Source organism: Octopus sinensis, linkage group LG4, assembly GCF_006345805.1.
Source record: "Octopus sinensis linkage group LG4, ASM634580v1, whole genome shotgun sequence".
Classification (NCBI taxonomy): Eukaryota; Metazoa; Mollusca; class Cephalopoda; order Octopoda; family Octopodidae; genus Octopus; species Octopus sinensis.
In genome coordinates, this window is record NC_043000.1 from 89,307,447 (window position 1) to 89,329,946 (window position 22,500).

General features: G+C 32.1%; 1 protein-coding gene across 1 annotated transcript in view; it reads right to left on the bottom strand.

The window, feature by feature from the left end:
- The window catches only part of LOC115210527, a 139,410-nt gene that overhangs the window by 71,608 nt on the left and 45,302 nt on the right, over positions 1-22,500 (bottom strand). Inside the window, exons 13-17 of the mRNA XM_036502240.1 lie at positions 18,698-18,721; positions 14,694-14,811; positions 11,652-11,791; positions 9,078-9,192; positions 1,098-1,231 (exon numbers count right to left, since the gene is read on the bottom strand). Of these exons, the coding sequence (XP_036358133.1) occupies positions 1,098-1,231; positions 9,078-9,192; positions 11,652-11,791; positions 14,694-14,811; positions 18,698-18,721 (531 nt within the window). The remainder of the gene's footprint in view (positions 1-1,097; positions 1,232-9,077; positions 9,193-11,651; positions 11,792-14,693; positions 14,812-18,697; positions 18,722-22,500) is intronic.

Sequence of the window (22,500 nt, forward strand, 5' to 3'; positions counted from 1 at the left end):
ACGGATGAACATCTTATCCAATGGTAATTGCATCTATACGGTTGCGTATTGTGATGAACTAAATCTACCAACATTATTATGGGTCGCTGAGCCCCCAGAAACAGCTGTTTCTTCTCTCCTTTTAATTGGATCTATTAATATAAATATCTATATATTTATACTTAAAAATTCATCATTTGAAAGTTTCTACATTTTTCTTTCTCTCGTTTTGCATGTGTACATCTATACATATTTTGTATTTGGTGTATTTAATATATTTAATATACTTGACTTATCTAATTTGTTTATTCACATAACTGCCTCAAATTGATTCCTCTTATGATCTTTGTTTACCTTGTGGAATGATCTCCGGTAAAGACATCGGAATTTAAACTTGAATATTTTGAGCAATACTAAATGCCTTCTATATGATCATCTCTGGATCTAATCTGTGAACTGCACCACGTTTTCGCGTTGTTTTTTTCTTGCGTTTTTTTTTTGGTGGGGAGAGGTTAATTATATATATATATATATATATATATACATATATATATATATATATAGTAAAACATAACTGTCACCACTACTACATGAACCTGAAGATTGCATAGTTTAATGCAGGAAAGTACTAATTCAATCAGAATGTACATTTAATATTCTATCATTATGTTATATTATATTATATTATATTATATTATATTATATTATTATAAGATTGTAAATAAAATGTGAAAATCAAAGATGGAATTTCTTGGAGTAATATATTCTTCTATACACAATCATACATGCCCGTGTGTGCTTTTATATATATATACACACACACACACACACACATATATATATATATATATATATATATATATATATATATATATATATATGTATATATGTTATCTAAATATACCTAGTACAAGATGTAAATCTGTATTTAAAAGTATTATTTTATTCTATGGATTAACTGCAAGGAAAATCTACTTGTGAGAAGAAAGCTATACCTGCAGAGGAGGAAAGAAAGAAAGAAAGATATCTATGCTTTCGAACATTGTTGTAATTTAGTAGAACATATACAATAGTTCGTAATTCAGTCGCTTAATTTTGTTTTAGAGCCTTATACTTACCTATGGCAACTCTCTTGCCCTCTCCCTTAAACCTTCCAAAGTGGGTATTGAAGGCGCAGTTTACTTCTCCACAACATTTTCCTGCTCTTTTCATGAGGGAACATTCTGCTGGCAATCCAATATAAGTTGGACATCTAATGGTTTAAAAACACAAAAGGTGAAATATGAAGTTGTCTTAATGTATATACAAGTTGAGTTAGTTTATGTATATATATATATATATATATATATATATATATATATGGTGTCATGATAATTTTACAAAATTTTGATAGAACGTTAACTAATTTCTTTTTTATGAATATCTTGAAGTCTTTACATACAGGTATAAATAATACCTCTGTGTAGGAACATAAGTAAATACTGTGTTGAAAATCCTTTTTGGATAGAAAAATTCGAAGTTTGCTCGTGTGTGTGTGAGTTATGTTCCCCAAACGCCTTAACATTGATACTTCGATAAATACATACATACATACATACATACATACATACATACATACATACATACATATATGCATTCATACATACATGCATACATACATACATACATAAATACATACATACATACATACATAATACATACATACATATATAGATATATGCATATGGTTATATAAATTTGTGAACACCTACGCACACACAAATATATATCCGTCTAATGTAGTTGTGACACCCTGTGGAAATTCCAGAAGAATAGCCACGAGATCGCCTGTAATTAATTAATGTATATATATATTAAGACCGCACATTCCCCTGCCGTTGGTGTAAGGGTTACACTTGGCTAAGATCTTCAAATGGATGTTATAGTTGACACCTTTTTCTTTTAAGGACCACATATAACTGGATAATTTGGTTCTTTTTCTGTTTTCCCATTGTCTGAAGCTCGATTGTGATTGTTGCACTTGGCCTTGAAATTCCCCTGTGTAAGGTCCACATATTTCTTCGTCGAAACTGTGCTCTTAGTAGTTGTAGAGTCTACGGTGGCTTCATAGATGATGGTCTCAGACATGCAAACTCCATTTAGCGGGCACAAATTTTTATCCCTGTATGAAGAGCTAGTTTCATTTTGTTGTTTTTGTTTTTGTGTACAATTATATTTTTTAAATTAGTAGTTGAGCTAAAACTAATTTTTAGGTTATGCCTATTGAAGAGCTTTCTGTAATTATTATTGATTGAAAAATGCCTATCTATTAGTGATAGGAAATATTTACCTATATTAAAGGTCACTTCGGGGGAGTAAGGGGGTGTGAACCAGATAGTTTTACTATTCCTATGTTTCTTTTTCTTTATTACTGGAATGGTAACAGGTGTGTAGGTTATTTCCTCGCTAAATCCACTATCTTTTAGAGCTTTATTATATATTGGGACAACACTATTAAAAATGTTCCTATTGGCGGAGAGACTAAATATTCTCTTGCTAATATTTTTAACTAAATTTTTAAACACTATGGGGGGATGGCGGGAACCTACATTAATATAACTAAGTCTATCGTTGGGCTTCCTATAAGGTTTGTAAATATTCTTATTTAAATCTGAGGATACATGTAGGAAATTGACAACCGTCAGGTTGGTGTCTGTAGCTATGCTAAGACGGAAAGCTTTCATCATTTGGATAATATCCTTCCTAAACCGATCTTGTGCTGGTCCATTGGAATTTGTGGTTAAAGCTAGGGCATGGCGAAATATACAAATATACACCAGGAATAGTTTTGCCCTACGTGTCGAGTATGAATATTCCAATGAGATCGCATATGCCTGCTTCATCATATGACCCCATGCTCACATCGAAAGCACCCTCTGTATCGGTAGTCTTGACTCACTCTGCGTTCTCACTGAAGAGTAAAGTCTTTATAGCATGGAAGATTATGTCCTTAACTTGTGTACAATTTTATCTAGCTCCTCCTTAGAGATAGAGGCATAGAAATTAAAAATCTACAGGGAGAAAGGAACGATTATATACTAATGACGTTTATTAGACCTGGAGACTGGAGACTATCGAATGACCTCGTTGTGAGTGCTATAAACTGAAGATGATCTTCTTTAGTGCAAGGACTTACCCAATCAATGATAATAGAAAATTGGAATAAATGACAATCCTTATTTTATTGCATTCAAATCCAGTCCCTTAAAACTGACCTCACAGGAAATCGGCGTTATATGCTTAATGCTTCTACATACATATTGTGCGGTTTGGATCCGCAGATAATTTGCTCCGGATTCGAACGTGTGCTTTTATGTTAGTATTTTGACGAACTTTTGACTCTGCTGTGTATGACATATTACATAACGTGTAACATGTAATTTCAAACGAAATAATACCCGACTGTTCTTGATCCATTTCCCCATTGGCGTTATTTTTAAAGTAATTTGTATACATCGATTACAGTTGTGCATAACTGTACATATATATATATATATATATATTCACACACACACAGTAGCGTGTGCATAGATTTTATTTGTTTCATTGGTTTATATGGAAAGGAGAAATTTCCTAGCTTTCTTAAAACCCTTTTTACCTTAGAGAGAAAACTTTGTTGTCAAAACTACTTCAATTATTTCTATATAGAAACTTTTAAAGCTCTCCCTAGAAACGATCAATGCAGCTCACTTATACAACTTTGTGAACTGATGTCAATAAGATATCTTCAGGAAAATCTAGAATATTGATCTGTTTAAGTAAAACACATGCGCAAAAATACACTCATTATATGAGTTTATATATATATATATAATATATATATATATAAATATATATTTATATATATATACATAAACACATATTTATATATATACATATTTATATATATATATAAACATACGTATACGTATACATACATATTTATATCTATATATATACATATATATATATATTTATATTTATATATATATATTTATATATATATGCATATATATATATATAATATATATATATTATATATATATATACATATATATATATACATATTTATATATATGTAAACATTTATATATATATATAAACATATATAAATATGTAATATATATAAATATATATATATATACACGTATATATAAATATACACGTATGCATATACCTACACACACATACACACAAACACACATATATATATATATACTTATAGATATATATGCATATACACACGTATATATATATATTTGTATGTGTGTATACATGCATACATATAAATATGCATTATGTATATATATATTATATATATATATATATTATATATATATAATATATATATATATACATGTATTCTTTCTGGCAACACATCAGTGTATATATATATATATATATATGGTGTTACACACAGATAGATAGATACATACATACATACATACATACATACATACATACATACATACATACATACATACATACATACATACATACATACATGCATACATACATACATACATACATATATATATATATATATATACTGATTTACAAGATAGATGAAAATGTAATTATTGTACTGTGGGAGGTCCATTGAAGTAGCTCTAAACATGCTAACATTTATCGGTACTTGAAGTGAAGTTTCTTGAAAACTATGATCTGAAGTTGCTGGGGTAGGTAAAATTATAAGAGTCTTGTGTGAAGAACCCCTAAATAAAAATATGATTCAATAATTCAACTCACACTATATAATGCTTCTGGCACATTTTCATCATCATCATCATCATCGTCATCATCAACATCCTCCTCGTCACTCTCGTTCATCATCAGCGTCATATTTATCCACGCCGCATTTTGCTTTCTGAATATTTTAACTTATATTTATATTGTATTGTTTTTGTTTTTATTTCAACTTCACCTATATTCTCATGGAACCAACAAAACATGCTGCCATTTATTTTTGTAATGAATCTGACTTTTTCCCCTTTTTCTGCAAATACTATTTAGTGATTATAATTCAAATCGTATGAATGTTATCGGCATTGGGCTAAGTTCTGACATTTGCTCTATGCTCTATACGCTTTCGTTATTTATCCTGAGCACACGTAGATTTTTCTCCAAATGTCTTTTACACATATTCATAAATAAACGCACTCACACACATTCTCTCATACACATAGGCACAAACAGACAGACACGTACACTCTAGTACACTCTGAACTCTTCGATTACATCAGAGAGAGTCGAGGAGAATAATTTTGTGCTTATGACATATGTATACTATCAAAACTACTACTACTACTACTACTACTACTACTACTACTACTACTACTTCAAAGTCAATCGCTGAAATGACAATAGCAGCATCAATTCCACCATAATCCGCATTCTGACTATATCAAATTTTGATTCTGTCTATTTATTTTATGCTTCTGTTGTTATTTTCTTGAACTTAAATAATAATAATAATAATAATAATATAATAATAATAATAATAATAATAATAATAATAATAATAATAATAATAATAATAATAATAATAATAATAATGATAATGATGATAATGATGATGATGATGATGAACACAAGAAGACATCCTAACAAAATCGATAAACATGGATTAAAGGGAAGTCATGCTCATACTACACACGAACAGACAACTTCACATAAGAATAGACATGAGTAACAGCGCTCTGCAAGAAATTCTGTCCACGCAAATAAACTCTCCTTAGAACAAACTGAATGATTTGATGCATTCAGTAACAGTGGAAGAAATGTTGAGGGCAAAATGAAATTATCACCAGAGATTAAAGCCCGCCTCTGCCGAACCTATCAAACTGTTAAGAAAATATTCTATATGGTATCAAAAAGTGATGAGATATATTCGTAACGAAATACGAAAAGAGATATCTAATGTGAAAACTGTAAAGGAAACTAATAGCCAAGGAATATAATACAAAATATACAAAGTATCCTGGAAATAAAGAAGGGCTTTAGCAGAACTTATCAAAGGTATGCATGATAAGATGCTGTTTTGAATTTTAGAGCGAACGCTTCTTTTACGAAATCAAAGTATTTGAAGGGGACACCAATTTTGCAAAAACATGTAACACTGGACAGTACACTAACATGAACTGGAGGGACAAGGGACAAAATCTTGTAGTACAATCGAAGAGTATAATGGATAATAATTGGAAGAGAAAAAGAAAATTGAATAACACTGCAAATATGGCCCACTGCCTAGAAATTCAGTGGCACGAGATGAAGGCTGCAAGTGGGAATATCAGCCGAGTTTAACAATTTCCACCGAATCAGCTTCCAAAATTCTTTGGCAACACTATTCAATGAATTAGTTACCAGAACAGAATTAACAACCGAATGTACATTAGAAAGGAATACTGTAAGTTTCGTCGAAATGGGTCCAGTGGTTGCGGAGGAGTTTGGTAACAAACTTTTGACACAGACACACGCACAGACGTAAATAGCGTAATTATAGTATAGATTATTAAGGCGGCGAGCTGGCAGAATCTTTAGCAAGCTGGGCAAAATGTTTCTGAGGTCAACCTTTCGGGGTCGATAAATTAAGTACCAGTTGAACACTGGGGTCGATGTAATCAACACATCTCTTCCCCAAAATGGCTGCCGTTGTGGAAAAATTTGAAACCATCATTATTATTATTATTATTATTATTATTATTATTATTATTATTATTATTATTATTATTAAGGCGGCAAGCTGGCAGAATCTTTAACGCGCCGGGCGATATGCTTAGCGGTATTTCGTCTGCCGCTACGTTATGAGTTCAATGCCTTTCATCCTTTCAGGGTCGATTAAATAAGTGCCAGTTACGCACTGTGGTCGATATAATCGACTTAATCCGTTTGTCTGGCCTTGTTTCTCCTGTCTGTGTTTAACCCCTTGTGGGTAGTAAAGAAATAGGTATTTCGCCTGTCACTACGTTTTGAGTTTAAATTCTGTCAAGGTCGACTTTGCCTTTCATCCTTTCGGAGTCGATTAAATAAGTACCAGTTATGCACTGGGATCGATGTAATCGACTTAATCCCCCCTCCCCGAAGCTCCTCTTGTGACAAAACTTTGAAATCATTATTATTATGACTACCACCACCGTGACCGACCAGGCTTTCAGATGTTACTACACATTGCTGGTCACAATGCGCTTCGCATTGTTTTAGCCTTCAAATGACGCCACCTCACTGGCTAAGCGATCAGGCCAACAGAAGAATGGGTGAGAGAAAGTTGTGGCGAAAGAGTACAGCAGGGATCGCCACCACCCCATGCCGGAGCCCCGTGGAACTTTTAGGTGTTTTCGCTCAATAAACACTCACAACGCCCGGTCTGGGAATCGAATTCGCGATCCTACAACCGCGAATCCGCTGCACTAACCACTGCGCAATTGCACCTTCACATTATTATGACTATTATTATTATATCTACAATTTGCTTTATGAGATGCAGAAATAAATTATTTGCACAAAAACCCATTTTAAACAATATAGTCGGCTTTTTCAAAACATATCTCGTAGCTATTCTTATTGTTCGATACTATTCTATGAATTATGCTCTCAATTTTTGTTTACAAATGAATAGTACTGAGGAGTTTTTTGCCAACAGTGAAAGGAAAAATAAAATGTAAGCTGTTGATGGTGTACTTTTGTTGTTTTTGTCACACACACACACACACCACCACCACCACCACCCCCACCACGAGGTCAGCGTTCAAATTTATTTCAATTTAGACTGAAATAGTACGATTTAATGAAATTTTGTTGGTATTTCTAACAAATAGCTTCAACACAAAAAGACTACATTCTGACTCGAAATATCACCTGTCACTTATTCTGGCAGCCAACCGCTCCTGCGTAGCGGCATTTTATTCGTGTTTACGTTCAAATTCAGCCGAAGTCGACTTTGCCTTTCATCCTCCCGTGCTCGATAAAAAGAGTACCAGCTGAGTACTGGGGTCAATGTAATCGACTTACACCCTAAAGATTTTTGGCATTGTGCCAAAATTTGAAACCAATATTTCTGTTGTTTCATTCTATCAACACTCTTTCAAAAACAGCGACTAACACGATTTCCTATATTTTTGGCAGAGATACAAAAATTTATGAATTCCGCTAGAATGTTAAACAATTTCAGTAATTTAATTAAAAAGTAGTAGTTATATCTTTTTTTAATCCTCTCAATAAATTTCAACAAACCTTTTGATTAAACGTGCTATCAAGATTTCGAGAAAATAATAAATATTATTTTAGAATGTATTAATTAAATAAATGCAGTTGTTTATTAGAAAATAAATTATTTAAGAGCATTAATAAATATTCAAATTTTATAAACTGTCGACGAATTATTCAATAAGGACATTGGCAACTATTCCTTAATTCCTTTATTCTTTTAATTTGCTGAAATTGAGCCACGCTGAGGTTAGTGGAATTTATACCATTTTAATATCAAATTAATACCTTTACTTTTTTTTAAGTTTGGTACTTAATGTCACAACACTGTTTACTGAACTGCTAAGTTACGAGAACGCAATAAAAACTACATTGGTTCTTAAGCGACGGTGGGATGTCAAGCAAATACATACAAATACACACTCACACACACGCACACACACGCACACACGCACACACACACACACACACACCACACACACACACACACACACACACACACATATATATATATATATATATATATAGATGCAGTGGTTTCCGTCAACCATATTCACTCACTAATCTTTGGTTTGCCTGGGACTATAGTAGAAAACACTTGTTCAAGGTGCCGCTCAGTAGGAATAAGCCCGAAAGCATATGGTAGCGAAACGAGCTTCTATACACGCAGCCTTGCCTGCACCCAGAGAGAAAAAAACATAGAACGCTTGGCGAATGTGCACAGAAGCCATACTACTTTTCTTTGTATCGTTCAACTGCCAAAGTAATCATTAATAAAATAAACTGAATTATTAAATTTATTTCAAACTCATACTCAAAAATATTTATTTAGAAATTTTAATTAAAAATAGAAAATCATAAATACGTGATAAACTTACCTTGAGTCACACGTCCAATATCCAGACGAGGAATCTACGCATTTACAATTGTATTCACAGCCAGACTGCCAGGTTTGTCCCTGGTAATATGGATGGCCATCATACATACAAACATCTAAAAGAGTAGGAGAAATATATCAGATGAAGAAAGATATTTACAGATAAAATATAAGAAAAATAACTGATTAAGAAAAGGAAAGAATTAATTTTTGATATGCATTTACCATATCTCTATTACTCTTTTACTTGTTTCAATCATTTTACTGTGGCCATGTTGGAGCACCGCCTTTAGTCGAGCAAATCGACCCCAGGACTTATTCTTTGTAAGCCTAGTACTTATTCTATCGGTCCTTTTTGCCGAACTGCTAAGTTACGGGGACGTAATCACACCAGCATCGGTTGTCAAGCGATGCTGGGGACAAACACAGACACACACACACACACACACACACCACACACACACACACACACCACACACACACACACATATATATATATATATATATATATATATATATATATATATATATATATATATATATATACTAACTACATATCTTCCTTCCGTCAGAGGAACAAGAGTAAAGCAGCTAAGTTGGCTAGCCACGTATCGGTTTTAAAGTATAACGCCACACCAAAAACCATTAAATAGTTGAAAAGTTCACAGCATATGACACAGGATAAAAAAATGTATGCTATGCTTAGCTGAAAGATTGCATATCCTTTTCAAACTCTACCGCACAGCTGAATTCTAGATCTGAAATTTTTAGAAGTAAATATATGGATAAGTTCTTGTTGAAGAATTAGAAAATACCAACCTCTCCGGACTAAGCAGTTCTACCGCAGACTCTAGGCCCCTATCCATTCAGTCTTATGACTTTGTAGTCAAAGTGTAGATAACTCTAAGCCTCCCCTTTTTCTTTTATCTATTTCTTTTCGTGTTCTGATCTTTTCAACATTCCACCTTTTGCATCTAGTTCTTGCCTTTTCTCGTATTTTCTCTTATTTTATCGTCCTGTTTTAGCTTGACGAGGCATTGTGGACAGAGCATTAGGATTGCGTGAAAGTACCAGACGGGTTATAAAATGGTGTCTGTATTTTCATCGTATGAAACTATTAGCAGCTCACAAAAACTTATACTGTTTTTATTAAACAATATTTATCTCCCACCAGATGGGGTACTCTTTTGTTGATCTTGCCTTGACGAAACAATATTATATATATATACAATATTATATATATAATATATATATATATATATATATATATATATATATATATATATATATATATATATATATATATATATATATATATATGTGTGTGTGTGTGTGTGTGTGTGTGTTGTGTGTGTGTGTGTGTGTGTGTGGTGTGTGTATGTGTTGTGTGTGTGTCTCATGGTGTAAAGTTTTACTATCACGAACAGTTTTGTTGTTAACAATATTTACTGATCTTTCTGTTTTAACAATCAACTTGACTTACGAGGATAGATGAAACAGTATTTAAAAAGAACGTAGCCACACCCTATGGGCAGAACTAGTCAACACTTTGGAGGGGAAATTATACAATCACTAACTCTATTCATCTGTCTTTAAATACGTACCATGATTACCGCTGCTTACTCAATTTCTAATTATTTCATCAAGTTTAGAATTAGCAGATATTTCATTAGCCTTTGACTCTGAATTCCAATTAAACCATAAGCACATAACGTATAATGTGATACTGCTTCTGGAATTTTCTTTAGATCAGAATCGCAAATTGTTGACTTGCCTAATCTTTCTCTAATCAAATGAAATTGTTGACAAATAACAGGTCTACACATGTTATTCTAACAATTAATGATAGACCTGTTATCTGTCAACAATAAAGTATTAATACTATACTCCAGTAGTAGTTATTCCACAACGGTTGCAAAAAACAATATATTATACATTACAAATAGAATGCAATATGTTTTTCCTATACTGTAAGCCAGCGTGCTGGCAGAATTGTTACCGTGCCGAGTAAAATGCTTAGCGGCATTTCATCCCTCTTAACGTTTTGACTTCAAATTCTGCCGAGGTCGACTTTCCCTTTCAACTATCGGGTCGATAAAATAAGTACCAGTTGAATACTCGGACCGAAGTAATCGACTTACATCCTCCCCCGAAATTGCTGAGCTTGCACCAACATTTTAAAGCAATATTCATATGCTGCGAATACCATTTTACATGATGTTAAGATTCCGAAAAAACTACACTGGAAAAAGTCACCAAGCATAAATCTGAATTAAACATTACATTTAGACTGCAAGGAAAATCGAATTTTCAGATTTCATACAACATTATTCCAACAATTATTATTATTACTATTATTATTAACATTATTGTAATATTAATAATCAGCGAATAAGAATGATTAGGAAGAGAATGTAAAGAAAACGTTTCTAAAAATATTAATGAGAAGTTGATTAAATTCCGTTAAATTCGATTCTGAAAATTCAGAGCAAATATCATCATAGCAACATTTTTATTAATAATAACTATCCTATTAAAATAGTTGACATGTTCTCTTAAAATAGATTTTACTTACCAACACCAAGGCTTTTACCCTTGTTATGACCAGTAGTTTTCGTATGTTGACCGTTGAAGTTGCAAATGGGCTTCTTGCAACACTCTCCTTCAACGTCGACCAAAGTGCACATTGGTGGAAGGTTGTGGTAAATAGGACATCTGAAAGGAAATTCGAAAACTTATATATATAGGGTCACTCCATATATAATGCGGTTTTTCCAATTGCATAAACTAAAAGTAAGTGGTAATATATTTTGTACTTATTCTTAGAACAAGGTTTGAAGAGTGCAGTTCGATTTTAAGAGTTATGTTTTCAAAGCTATAATGGAGCATATTCTGCATATTTTGCTTTATGAGTTCAATAAAGGCAACAACGCAACCGAAAGTGCAAGGAGTATCAATGCAGTGTATGGGGATCGGACAATAAGTGTAAGCCAGTATCAACGGTAGTTCCAGAAATTCATAGCTGAAAACAACACACTGGAAGATAAGCCTGGTCCTGGAAGATCTGTAGAGCTCGACGAGGACATCCTGCAAATCTTGGTAGAATAAAATCCCATCGTAACTGTTGAGGAGCTAGCAGAAAAGCTTGGATTTAATCATTCAATCATTCACCGACACCTGCGTACTATCAGAAAAGTCAGCAAATTGGATCAATGGCTTCCTAACAAACTTTCCGAGTCTAATGGGAAACGCTGCCCCACCCACCATATTCGCCGAACAATGCCCCATTTGATTATCATTTATTCCGCAGTCTTCAAAATCATTTGGACGGAAAAAATATGAATTCTGTAGACGAGGTCAAAATATTACTGGAGAAGAATTTTTCGTCACAGACAAGTGAATTTTGCACGTATACTAGATAGATGGGAGAGCATTGTAGAAAATGAAGGAGAGCATATTTTAGATTAAAAAAGAACTTTATCATAATTTTGAAAAATAAAAGTATAAAAAGCCGCATTATCTATGTGATGACCCAATATATATACATAGGTGTATATGTGTATCTATGTATGTATATTCGTATGTACGCACGTATGTATTTTTTGTTCTTTTACTTGTTCTAGTCATTTGGCTGCGGCCATGCTGGAGTATGTCCTTAAAAGGTTTTTTAGTCGAAGAATTTGACCGCAGGACTTACCAAAATCGGTTATCAAGCGGGTAGTGGGGGACAAAAACAGACACACACATATACATATATTTATTCAGGCATACCTCACCCTACATCGTTAATTGGTTCCAGGAGATACGACTTATGTCGAATTAAATTGTCTCTAGGCTAAACCGATAACCATTCCCAGTTCTGTACTTTATTTATGAATGCATTTTCAATAATATATGGTTAATAAAAATCTATTTTTAGCTTACAAACAAATACTTTTTATTTTTTAATACAATACAGTAAAATAAAATAATCTAGATTTACGAATACAATTTGGCGGCGTTTACCGTACATCGCGGATGCTTTATTTATGAATGTGGTTTGCAATAATACATGGTAAAATAAAAGCCTTCTTTAAGCTTACAAAACAAATTCATTAATTATTATTATTTCGCAATAGCAAAAAAAAAATATTTTGAATTTACCAGTACGTACATAGAATTTGGTGATTTTGTGATTTCGTGATTTCATTCACTAAGCTACACTACTTTATGGTGTGTATCTTAATATTTACTGTACGTATTTTAATATGATGTTATAGGCTTTTTTTCTTATTTATTGTACAGTAACATGATTTTATGTGCTTTTAACGGTTTGCTAGTGATTTCACGATTCCAATATTTATGGCGGGCAGACGTAAAGTGAAGTAAAATTACTTAACTAGATTTTTATTTTTTCATATGTTATTTTTGAATACCGATATATAATCGAGAACGACTTAAATCGAAACAACTTAAGCCGAAGTATGCCTATATATATATATATATATATATATATATATATATATATATATGCACGACGGGTTTCATTTCAGTTTCCGTCTACCAAATCCACTCACAAGGATTTTGGTCAGCAGAAGTCACTTGCCCAATTGAGGCTGAATCCGGAAGTATAGTTTTTGTTTTTTTGCACATATTGTATTATTTAATTCTTTTACTTGTTTCAATCATTTAACTGCAGCCATGCTGGGGCACTGGCTTGATTGATTTTAGTCAAACAAATCAATCCCAGAACTTGTTTCTTAAACCTAGTGCATATTCTATCGAATTATTTGCCGAACCGCTAGGTTATGGGGATGTAAATACACCTACACCAGTTGTCAAGTGGTCATGGGGAGACAGACATAGACACAGAGACACACAGCAGACATAGATACACACACACATATATATATATATTCATTTATTTATTTAATTATATGCGACGAGCTGCTTTCAGTTTCCGTGTACCAAATACACTCACAGTAGAAGACACTTGCGCTAGGTGCCTCGCTGTGGGACTGGAACTGGAATCATGTGGTCAGGAAGCAAGCTCCTTACCACACAGCTACGCTTGTGCCTATAGAAGATTGAGTCATATATGACAGGGAAAATGTGTATATACCAACAAAAGTGTAGTTCTTTCTTACATTGAAAGAAATTATCTAAGGCTAAGAATGGTTTCTTATACAGATATTTCCTTTTATAATTGTAATAAAATTTATTGCTATAAATTCACACACATACATAAAGACAAATTAATGCGTCGAAGCATCGTCATCCTCAAACTTTTACCTTTTAATTAGAAATGTCTGCAAGATGTAGTGAAACAAAATTGCTTAACATGGATGTGCAACTGCGAAAATCGATTCATCAAACATTTTTCACTATTTCATTACGCTTATATCGTGTGCATAAATACTTCCAATTATATGTACCAAAGTACAGTCGTTAATACACAGTTGTAAGTTATATATAACTGTAGACGTTATATAGAATAATACGTCTTATTAGATGTATAACATTACAGAGAATATATCATTTTTATTAAAACCCTGAATGACTTTATGAAACCACGTTAGGTATTTCTAAATTATTCAATTGTAAGATTAGAAATAAATAAAAGAATTCTTATACTTACTTATTCCAACATGAAAAAACACCAGTGTGACTATCCAAGCATGAACATTCTAAATCGCAGCCATCCATCCAAGTTTCACTTTGAGCATAAAGCTTTCCCTTGTATACGCAATGTCCAACTGTAATAGAATTTAGCGTTAAAAAGCGATTATTTTCTTGGTTATTGTATGTCTCAGTTGTTTCGAACGATAGAATCGGCCGAATCTCGATTTCAATACTAGACACATTTTAGAATTATTGTAATCGCTGGTATTGGTTAGACTCAGGTCTGACCTGGAAAGTAAAGCTGACGTATGATCAAATGCGTCTGTCATGATCTTGCCTTATTTTCAAATATGGTTTATCTAGGACAACATTATCCAGCGTGTCTTGAATTTCTTGCGACACTTTGATGTGATTTGGATGTGGTTTGGATTCTACTTCTACTGATTGAGTGATAACTTAGAAAATAAGTGATAACTTAGTAAGAATTAGTGGAGCGCTTATTAAATAACCTTCTATTTTATAATGTGCGTTTCCATTCAGGTTCCTAAGTCAATGTTGCCTTTTGTATCTCTAGAGTACAGAAATAAAGAGACGTTATTTAAAGAAATTACATCATTTCTTCAGAAAGTGTAACTTTTTTTTATATTAATGTACGAGATTATCTTCTGGGGCAAATCCATTTGGCTGATCGGGCTACTGGAGTTGTTGCATTTCAACCACTAACACAGTTTCTTCACTATTCTTCAGTTCAAGCATGTGCATGTAAAGTACAATTCTTGGACTGTAGAACCAATGTATAATTAATAAATATAATATATATATATATTGTTTCATTGGAAGCGAATATATTAATTATCATGAAGACCAAGAATCCAATCGTCACTAGTAAAAAGTAAAAGCAAGCAGGTATACAGTAAAATTTTAATTTGCACCAAACGTTGTCATTATGAAGGCCTGAGGTAACGATTATGAGTCACTCTATTACAAGCTTTTCAAAACATCCTTATCTTCTGTTTACTCGCAGATGTGTATGTACAAGTCCATCTGGATTATTTATTTCAAATATGGTTGCACTGTGTTCAAAGAAACAAGAATATTTTCTGCTCGTAAAGCATATGATACTGGTTAGCAAAGATAATGACTGAATTCATCAAAATTTTCAGTATATTTGTTATTTCCACAAAGGATATTTCTGCTACAGTACTCAAAAATATTTAGTTTTAGTTAAGAATCAAACCCTAAGAGGTTGTAAGAACACACGTGAACAAAAATGACGTAAGATATGAAAAGGTGTAATCTGGAAAGAGTTTAATTGAAAATACGAAGCAAAACTAATTATCACATTTGGTTATGCCTAATTAGTATCTATTGAGTTATACATTTGTGAATAACATTTAAACACACAAAAAACATACGTTTATGTATAGGAATGAACATAATAAGCGAGCATTCGATCGAACATCTCACCGTCTGTCATATGACCTTTCATCACCACAGGCTTTGATATGCCTCAGTAAAAGCCTGCATTTACGGTTCAATCCTTGGTTGATAACGAATAAATTTAATCTAACATTATGTTATTGAAATTTGACAAACGAATATTTTTTTACTTTAACAGATCAGTCGAGAGAATTGTACGAGAGATATTAATGTAGTCAGATGGCTAGATCTAATTCATTTGACTAGTAAAAGATTTTATTCGTTTTTTATAGAATCTATTTCAACCATTAAAGATACCTTTCCTCTGAGACAATTATTTTAATGTCGATATCACCAGTATTAAAGTAATATTAAACACGTAACATTAAATTAGGTTCAGGGCTTCTAATGTGTTGTAAGAACAGACATACATACATATATATGTATGTATTAGGTTGTTCTAAAAATAATGGCCGATTTCATAGACAATGTTATTCTGGAAAAATTAACAATAGAAATGTTTTGATTAGTCAAAGTATGAGCCGTGAACATCTATGCATCTCTGTCATCCATCAACGGCATTATTTATGCTTCGTCGATAAAAATTTATTGGCCTCGATGCTAAGAAATCTTTGAAAGCTGATTCCAGTACTAGTTTGGACCTGAAAGTTTTATCACTTAAAAACGTGTGTAAATGATTTAAAGAATGCTATTCATTGGGTAAAAGATGAAGAGAATATGGAGGATGTGGTAAAGTCTCGTATCACAAGTCTGTGAGTATTTGCAGCGTCATTCTTGCAACATGTGGCTTTGCATTATCGTAGAGCAGAATTGGGCCACGCCGATTCACCAATGCAGGTCTCATTTTTTCCAGGGGAGCATGCATTTTAGAAAGTTGATTGCAGTAAACTTCTGCTGTAAAGCTCTGATTGGCTTCCAGAAAGCTGTAATGGACAACACCAATTGCAGACCACCAGACAGTCACCATAATCTTTTGCTGGAGGGACTCTTCATAATCAAGACATTGAACTTTTTCACCTTGCCACTCTTCTGCAGATTGTGTTAGACAGTTGCAATACCGACACCAAGTGCCCGCGACATGTCTTTGGTAATTTGACGTGCGATTTGTTCAACAATTCCTTTCAATCGTTCATTGTCAAGACTGCATGACCGTCTTCTACCTTCTTCATCATCAAGGCTCTCCTCACCACTACAGAATTTCCGAAACCACCTTCGCATTAAGCGATCACTGGTGGACCCCTTTCCCCATGCTCTGTTGATATTGGCAGCAGTTTGGGAGGCATTGTGCCCAAGCTTGAACTCATGCAAGAAAAATAAGCGAAGATTCTTTTTTCTTTCATGTTCATAATTAAGGGCGCCTATGCTTCAAGAATGTTTTCTGTCTGAAATCAGTAGAAAACTATTAAAGAGCATACATCAATTATTAAGTATGTCGAAAATCACCTAAAATATAATTAAAATACTATGATAAAATTACGTTTCAAAACACAACACATAGAGCAGGCATTATTTTCGGAACAATATGTATATATGCATGTGCCTCTCTCTCTCTCTCTCTCTCTCTCTCTCTCTCTCTCTCTCTCTCTCTCTCTCTCTCTCTCTCTCTCTCTCTCTCTCTCTCTCTGTGTAAAGCAGTAATAAATCGAATTAGACCCTTCTGATCGTATTATTCTTTTTGCAATGATGTACTCATCTAAATTCTATCTCCACTAAAAGATCTCATATTAATAACATAGAAAATATATTCTAGCAATATGATTAGACATATCTATCTTATGCGTCTTGATTTTAATAGTTTACCGTATAAATCTGCTCTTGCATGTATATGTTATATCAGTGGCAAAAATGATTCTAATAAATGATAGAATAATATAACCAGTAAAAGTTTTAGCACTAATATTTCTCATCGCTGTCAGTATGTATTTGCTAACAGACAAATGTGATATCTGATATTTAGTTGCTGTTACTATTTGTACTCAAGAGAAGCGTGAAGATAATATATATACATATATATATATATATATATATATATATATATATATATTATATATATATATATATATATATATATATATATATATATATATATATACACATATATACATATATGTATATATATATATATATACACATATATACATATATATATATATACATACATATATGTATGTATATATATATATATTATATAAACACTCATGCATACACACGACCACACACCCACTCACACACATATATGATACATATGTATGCATGTGTGTGAATATATGTGTGTGTTTACTTGTGTGTGTGTGCGTGTGTGTGTGTGCTGGACTTATTTCATATCATTTTCAAGGCATTTATTCGTAAAGCTGTAAAACTTATGTATAGTGGAAGTTAGATAATTCCAGTGAATTGATGTGACGTGTCTCATTTGTTTGAAACAATACTGCCTTAAGCTATTAATTCTTGAATTGTTGCAGAACAAAGAAGCATTGTAAGCGACCAGCGACCAGCTTCATAGTTAAAGAACGACATAAAGAACTTTCGTTTTCATACCTTTATGAAAGACATTTCTAAATGGGATACTTAAATTCTTACCTTCCTTCGCGATTGTCTTGTTTCCTGTAAGAGAAAATATTTTTAAAGTAAATAAACAAAAACTTTTTTTTTAAAAAAAAAAGAACATTATTCATTTGACAAGTAAATAGAAGAATTTATTTAAAATGTTTCAGATAATTTAATATAGTGACTACTTCATAAATAGGGTGGGGTATATAACATAACGTAAATTTAAAAAGAAGTCATTTGAAATGTTCAATTCAATACAAAAATACCCTATAATATATATATATATATATATATATAATATATATATATATATATATATATATATATACTACACTTGTATTGTTGTTCTTCAACTAAAAATAGTAGCAAATGTTGTTAAACATTATAACACCGAAACTACACAAAATTTACATTAAAAATATATAGAGAGATAAACAAGTCAAAGACCTGTGTATCTATTTTTACTACATTCTATTTATATTTTATGTGTTCATAAATGTATGCTTTTTTAGAGAACGTATTTTATTCATCTGCAGTACCGTAGATAATAATGAAGTTGTGTGGTTACCAAGGTAGCAGAATGCTTAAAATGGGAAAAAAAATATGGATGCATAATCAAGAGACAAGCAAGGAACTAATGAAGACACTACTGTACCTGTATTCTCATATATATATATATAATATATATATATATATATATATATATATATATATATATATATATATATATAATATATATATATATATGCATATATATATACAGGGGAAAGTAAGAAAATCAACGAAAATGCACATTGCAAATAAAAAAAATAAAGTTTTTTATGAAAAGTACGAAAGATATATACAATTAGATAACTGAGGTAGAATAAAAGTAATAAAAATCATTATTTTGGAATTATTAAAAGATGCAAGCATACCGACGTTTCGTAAGTTACTATTCATATATATGGTATATATGTATTTATATATATATATATATATATATATATATAATAATATATATATAATATATATATATATATATATATATATATATATATATATATATCCGGCATGATAGATCGCTAGCCACTACACATTCTTTATTTTCTCTCCTTGTTTCTTTCTGTGGAAGACCGTAGGCTCGAAACGTTAAAGACTTTTTCATTTCCCGAGCGTTAAACTAATACATATGTTTGTTGTCTACAACACCTTTCTTCGTCTTTTGTTGTTGTTTTTTTTGTGAATCTCTGATATATATAATATTAATATATATATATATATATATATATATATATATATATATATAATATATATATATATATATATGAAGTTATTGATGCGCTGAACGCGCAACAATTTACCCTAGGAATTAGCGCTCAAACTTCGCCTACGTTCAACTCCCATTCTCATATGATTATTGTTTATGAAGCGTCGATATGGGCTACTATATAAGGTAGTAAGAAGAATCATATTTATTTAAAACGAACAGAAACAAATACGAACCTTCGTTATTTCTTCTATTTCAACTTCAATAAACAATCAAATCGATTAAAGTAGATCTATTTATCATATGGCGTAGCGCACACACTCACACTCTCTCACACACACACAAATACACACATAGAAGCATAAATTAAAAAGTTGTGAGAAGTGAAGATAGATTTGCTTATACAGATGACTTCCATGGTCAAGTTTACCAAACATTTGTTTGGTAAACTTCCTCATGGATTACTAATTATAGTATGCAAAACATTATACGTAAATGGTTGCATTAATATATATGCTCAGTGTTGTACTGCTGTTTATTCACGAATTCGTGCAAATAAAGAAAGCTAGCTCATCAGATCACCTGAACATCATGGTAACATCTACGGCTCAACTCAGATACGATAACCACATGATTCTATGAATCCATATTTTATAGTACTCTTTGAGTGTGAGGAGTGTGTGTGTATGTGTGTGTGCGTGTATGTGTGTGTGTGTGTGTATGCGTGTTTATGCGTGTGTCTGTTTGTTAACTGGTTTACTGCTTTCGACTATTTACCCATTAGATTGTGGCCATGCTGGAGCGCTAATTTGAATATATCATATCCCAGTGCTTTCAGTCTCGTACATATTTTTGCAACACCATTTGTCGAACCGTTAAGTTACAGAACATGGACACACTCTCAAAACAATATCGCCGTAAACAAACATATAGATAAACACAAGCACACTATGCATCCATATCTACGTAAAAGAAACGAAACGCTGACAGTCGTTTAGTAATTTTGCCGGTCGCCAAATTCTACAGAATATGTTCTAACTTTGTACATTTATACATGCTCAAAGTTCACTTTTTGGGTAGAGTTTGACTTCTAATATGTATTACATTTATAAACGAAACTAGACCAAGTTGCTACGCTTTGTTAAAATGGGAAATTCTAAAGTTAAATTCAAAATTATAGTGTCCTCGCGTAAACTTAAAATATTCAACACACTAAGATATTTTTAATCCATTTTTTTTACAACAGCTAATCAACTGATATTCACATATATACATTTGACTTCATCTTCATATATCCACTATCCTTGTTAGTTTCCTTCCTAGGTTTTGACATTCTTATTTCTATTTGTTGGCTTTCTTCATTGCTTTGGTTTTAAAATTTACTTATTATTCAAATCTATACTGCATTCACTTCATAGTTATGATATATTTATTCGAAATTTATATATTTATTATTATTATTATTATTATTATTATTATTATTATTATTAAAAAGGTGGCGAACGGGCAGAATCGTTAGCACACCGGGCAAAAGGCTTAGCGATATTTTCTCCGTCTTCACGCTCTCAGTTCAAATTCCGCGCCCAGGTTGACTTTGCTTTCAGGATCGATAAAATAAGTACCAGTTACGCACTGGGGTCGATGTAATCAACTTACCCCCTCCCCATAAATTTCACACCTTGTGCCTATATTATAAAGGAATGTTAATATCATTAAAATAGCGAGCTGACACACACTATAGCACATCGGAGAAAATGCTTCGCGGCATTCCGTTTGTTTTTACTTTCTAAGTTCAAATTTCGCCGAGGTAGACTTTGCCGTTCATACTTTCGGATTCGATAAAATAAGTGCCAGCTAAGAACTGGGGCTAATGTAATCGACTACCCTTCCCCCAATATTTTAAGCTCTGTGCCTATAGCAGATAGAATTTATTTTTATTTTTATTATTACTATTATTATTTGTTAGTAATATATCATTTGTTTATATCAATTGAATAATCTTATCGGTTTCCAGAAATTTGTTTTTTGCAATACATTCATTTTTACATTACTTTCCACTGTTTCTATTTTGGAATTCTAAAACAATTCCTCTTCTTTATCACTTATCATTTTTAACTCTGACCTCGTCTTAAATTCTAACTAGCTAGCTTTTTAATATTTATTGCATAGCATTCATCATTTACCATGTGTCATTTAAACATTTATCGTCTCTTAATCGGATTTCATCACATTTACATTTTAAAATTTATTTCTATAAATGAATCATAATATATTTCTAGTCACGTTATTGTTTATTACATATTTTATGTTTTCATTATTTTTAGTTTTTCTTTACTTTTATTTTATCACTTCTCAATTAAATAATAATACAGTACTCCACGCATTGTAGTGCTTTTCATTATTTATCTGTAAAATCCTACACTTTCCATTATATACGCTCCTTTATAAACTCACAAGCTTTTCGTCCCTTATGCGTTTCAAGTTTGTTTTTCAGATATGTCTTATGCATCAATCATTTTTCCAATTATAGTATTAAGTTAATGACGGACACGTTTTCCCACCAAGATTTCCGTTGAACACATAC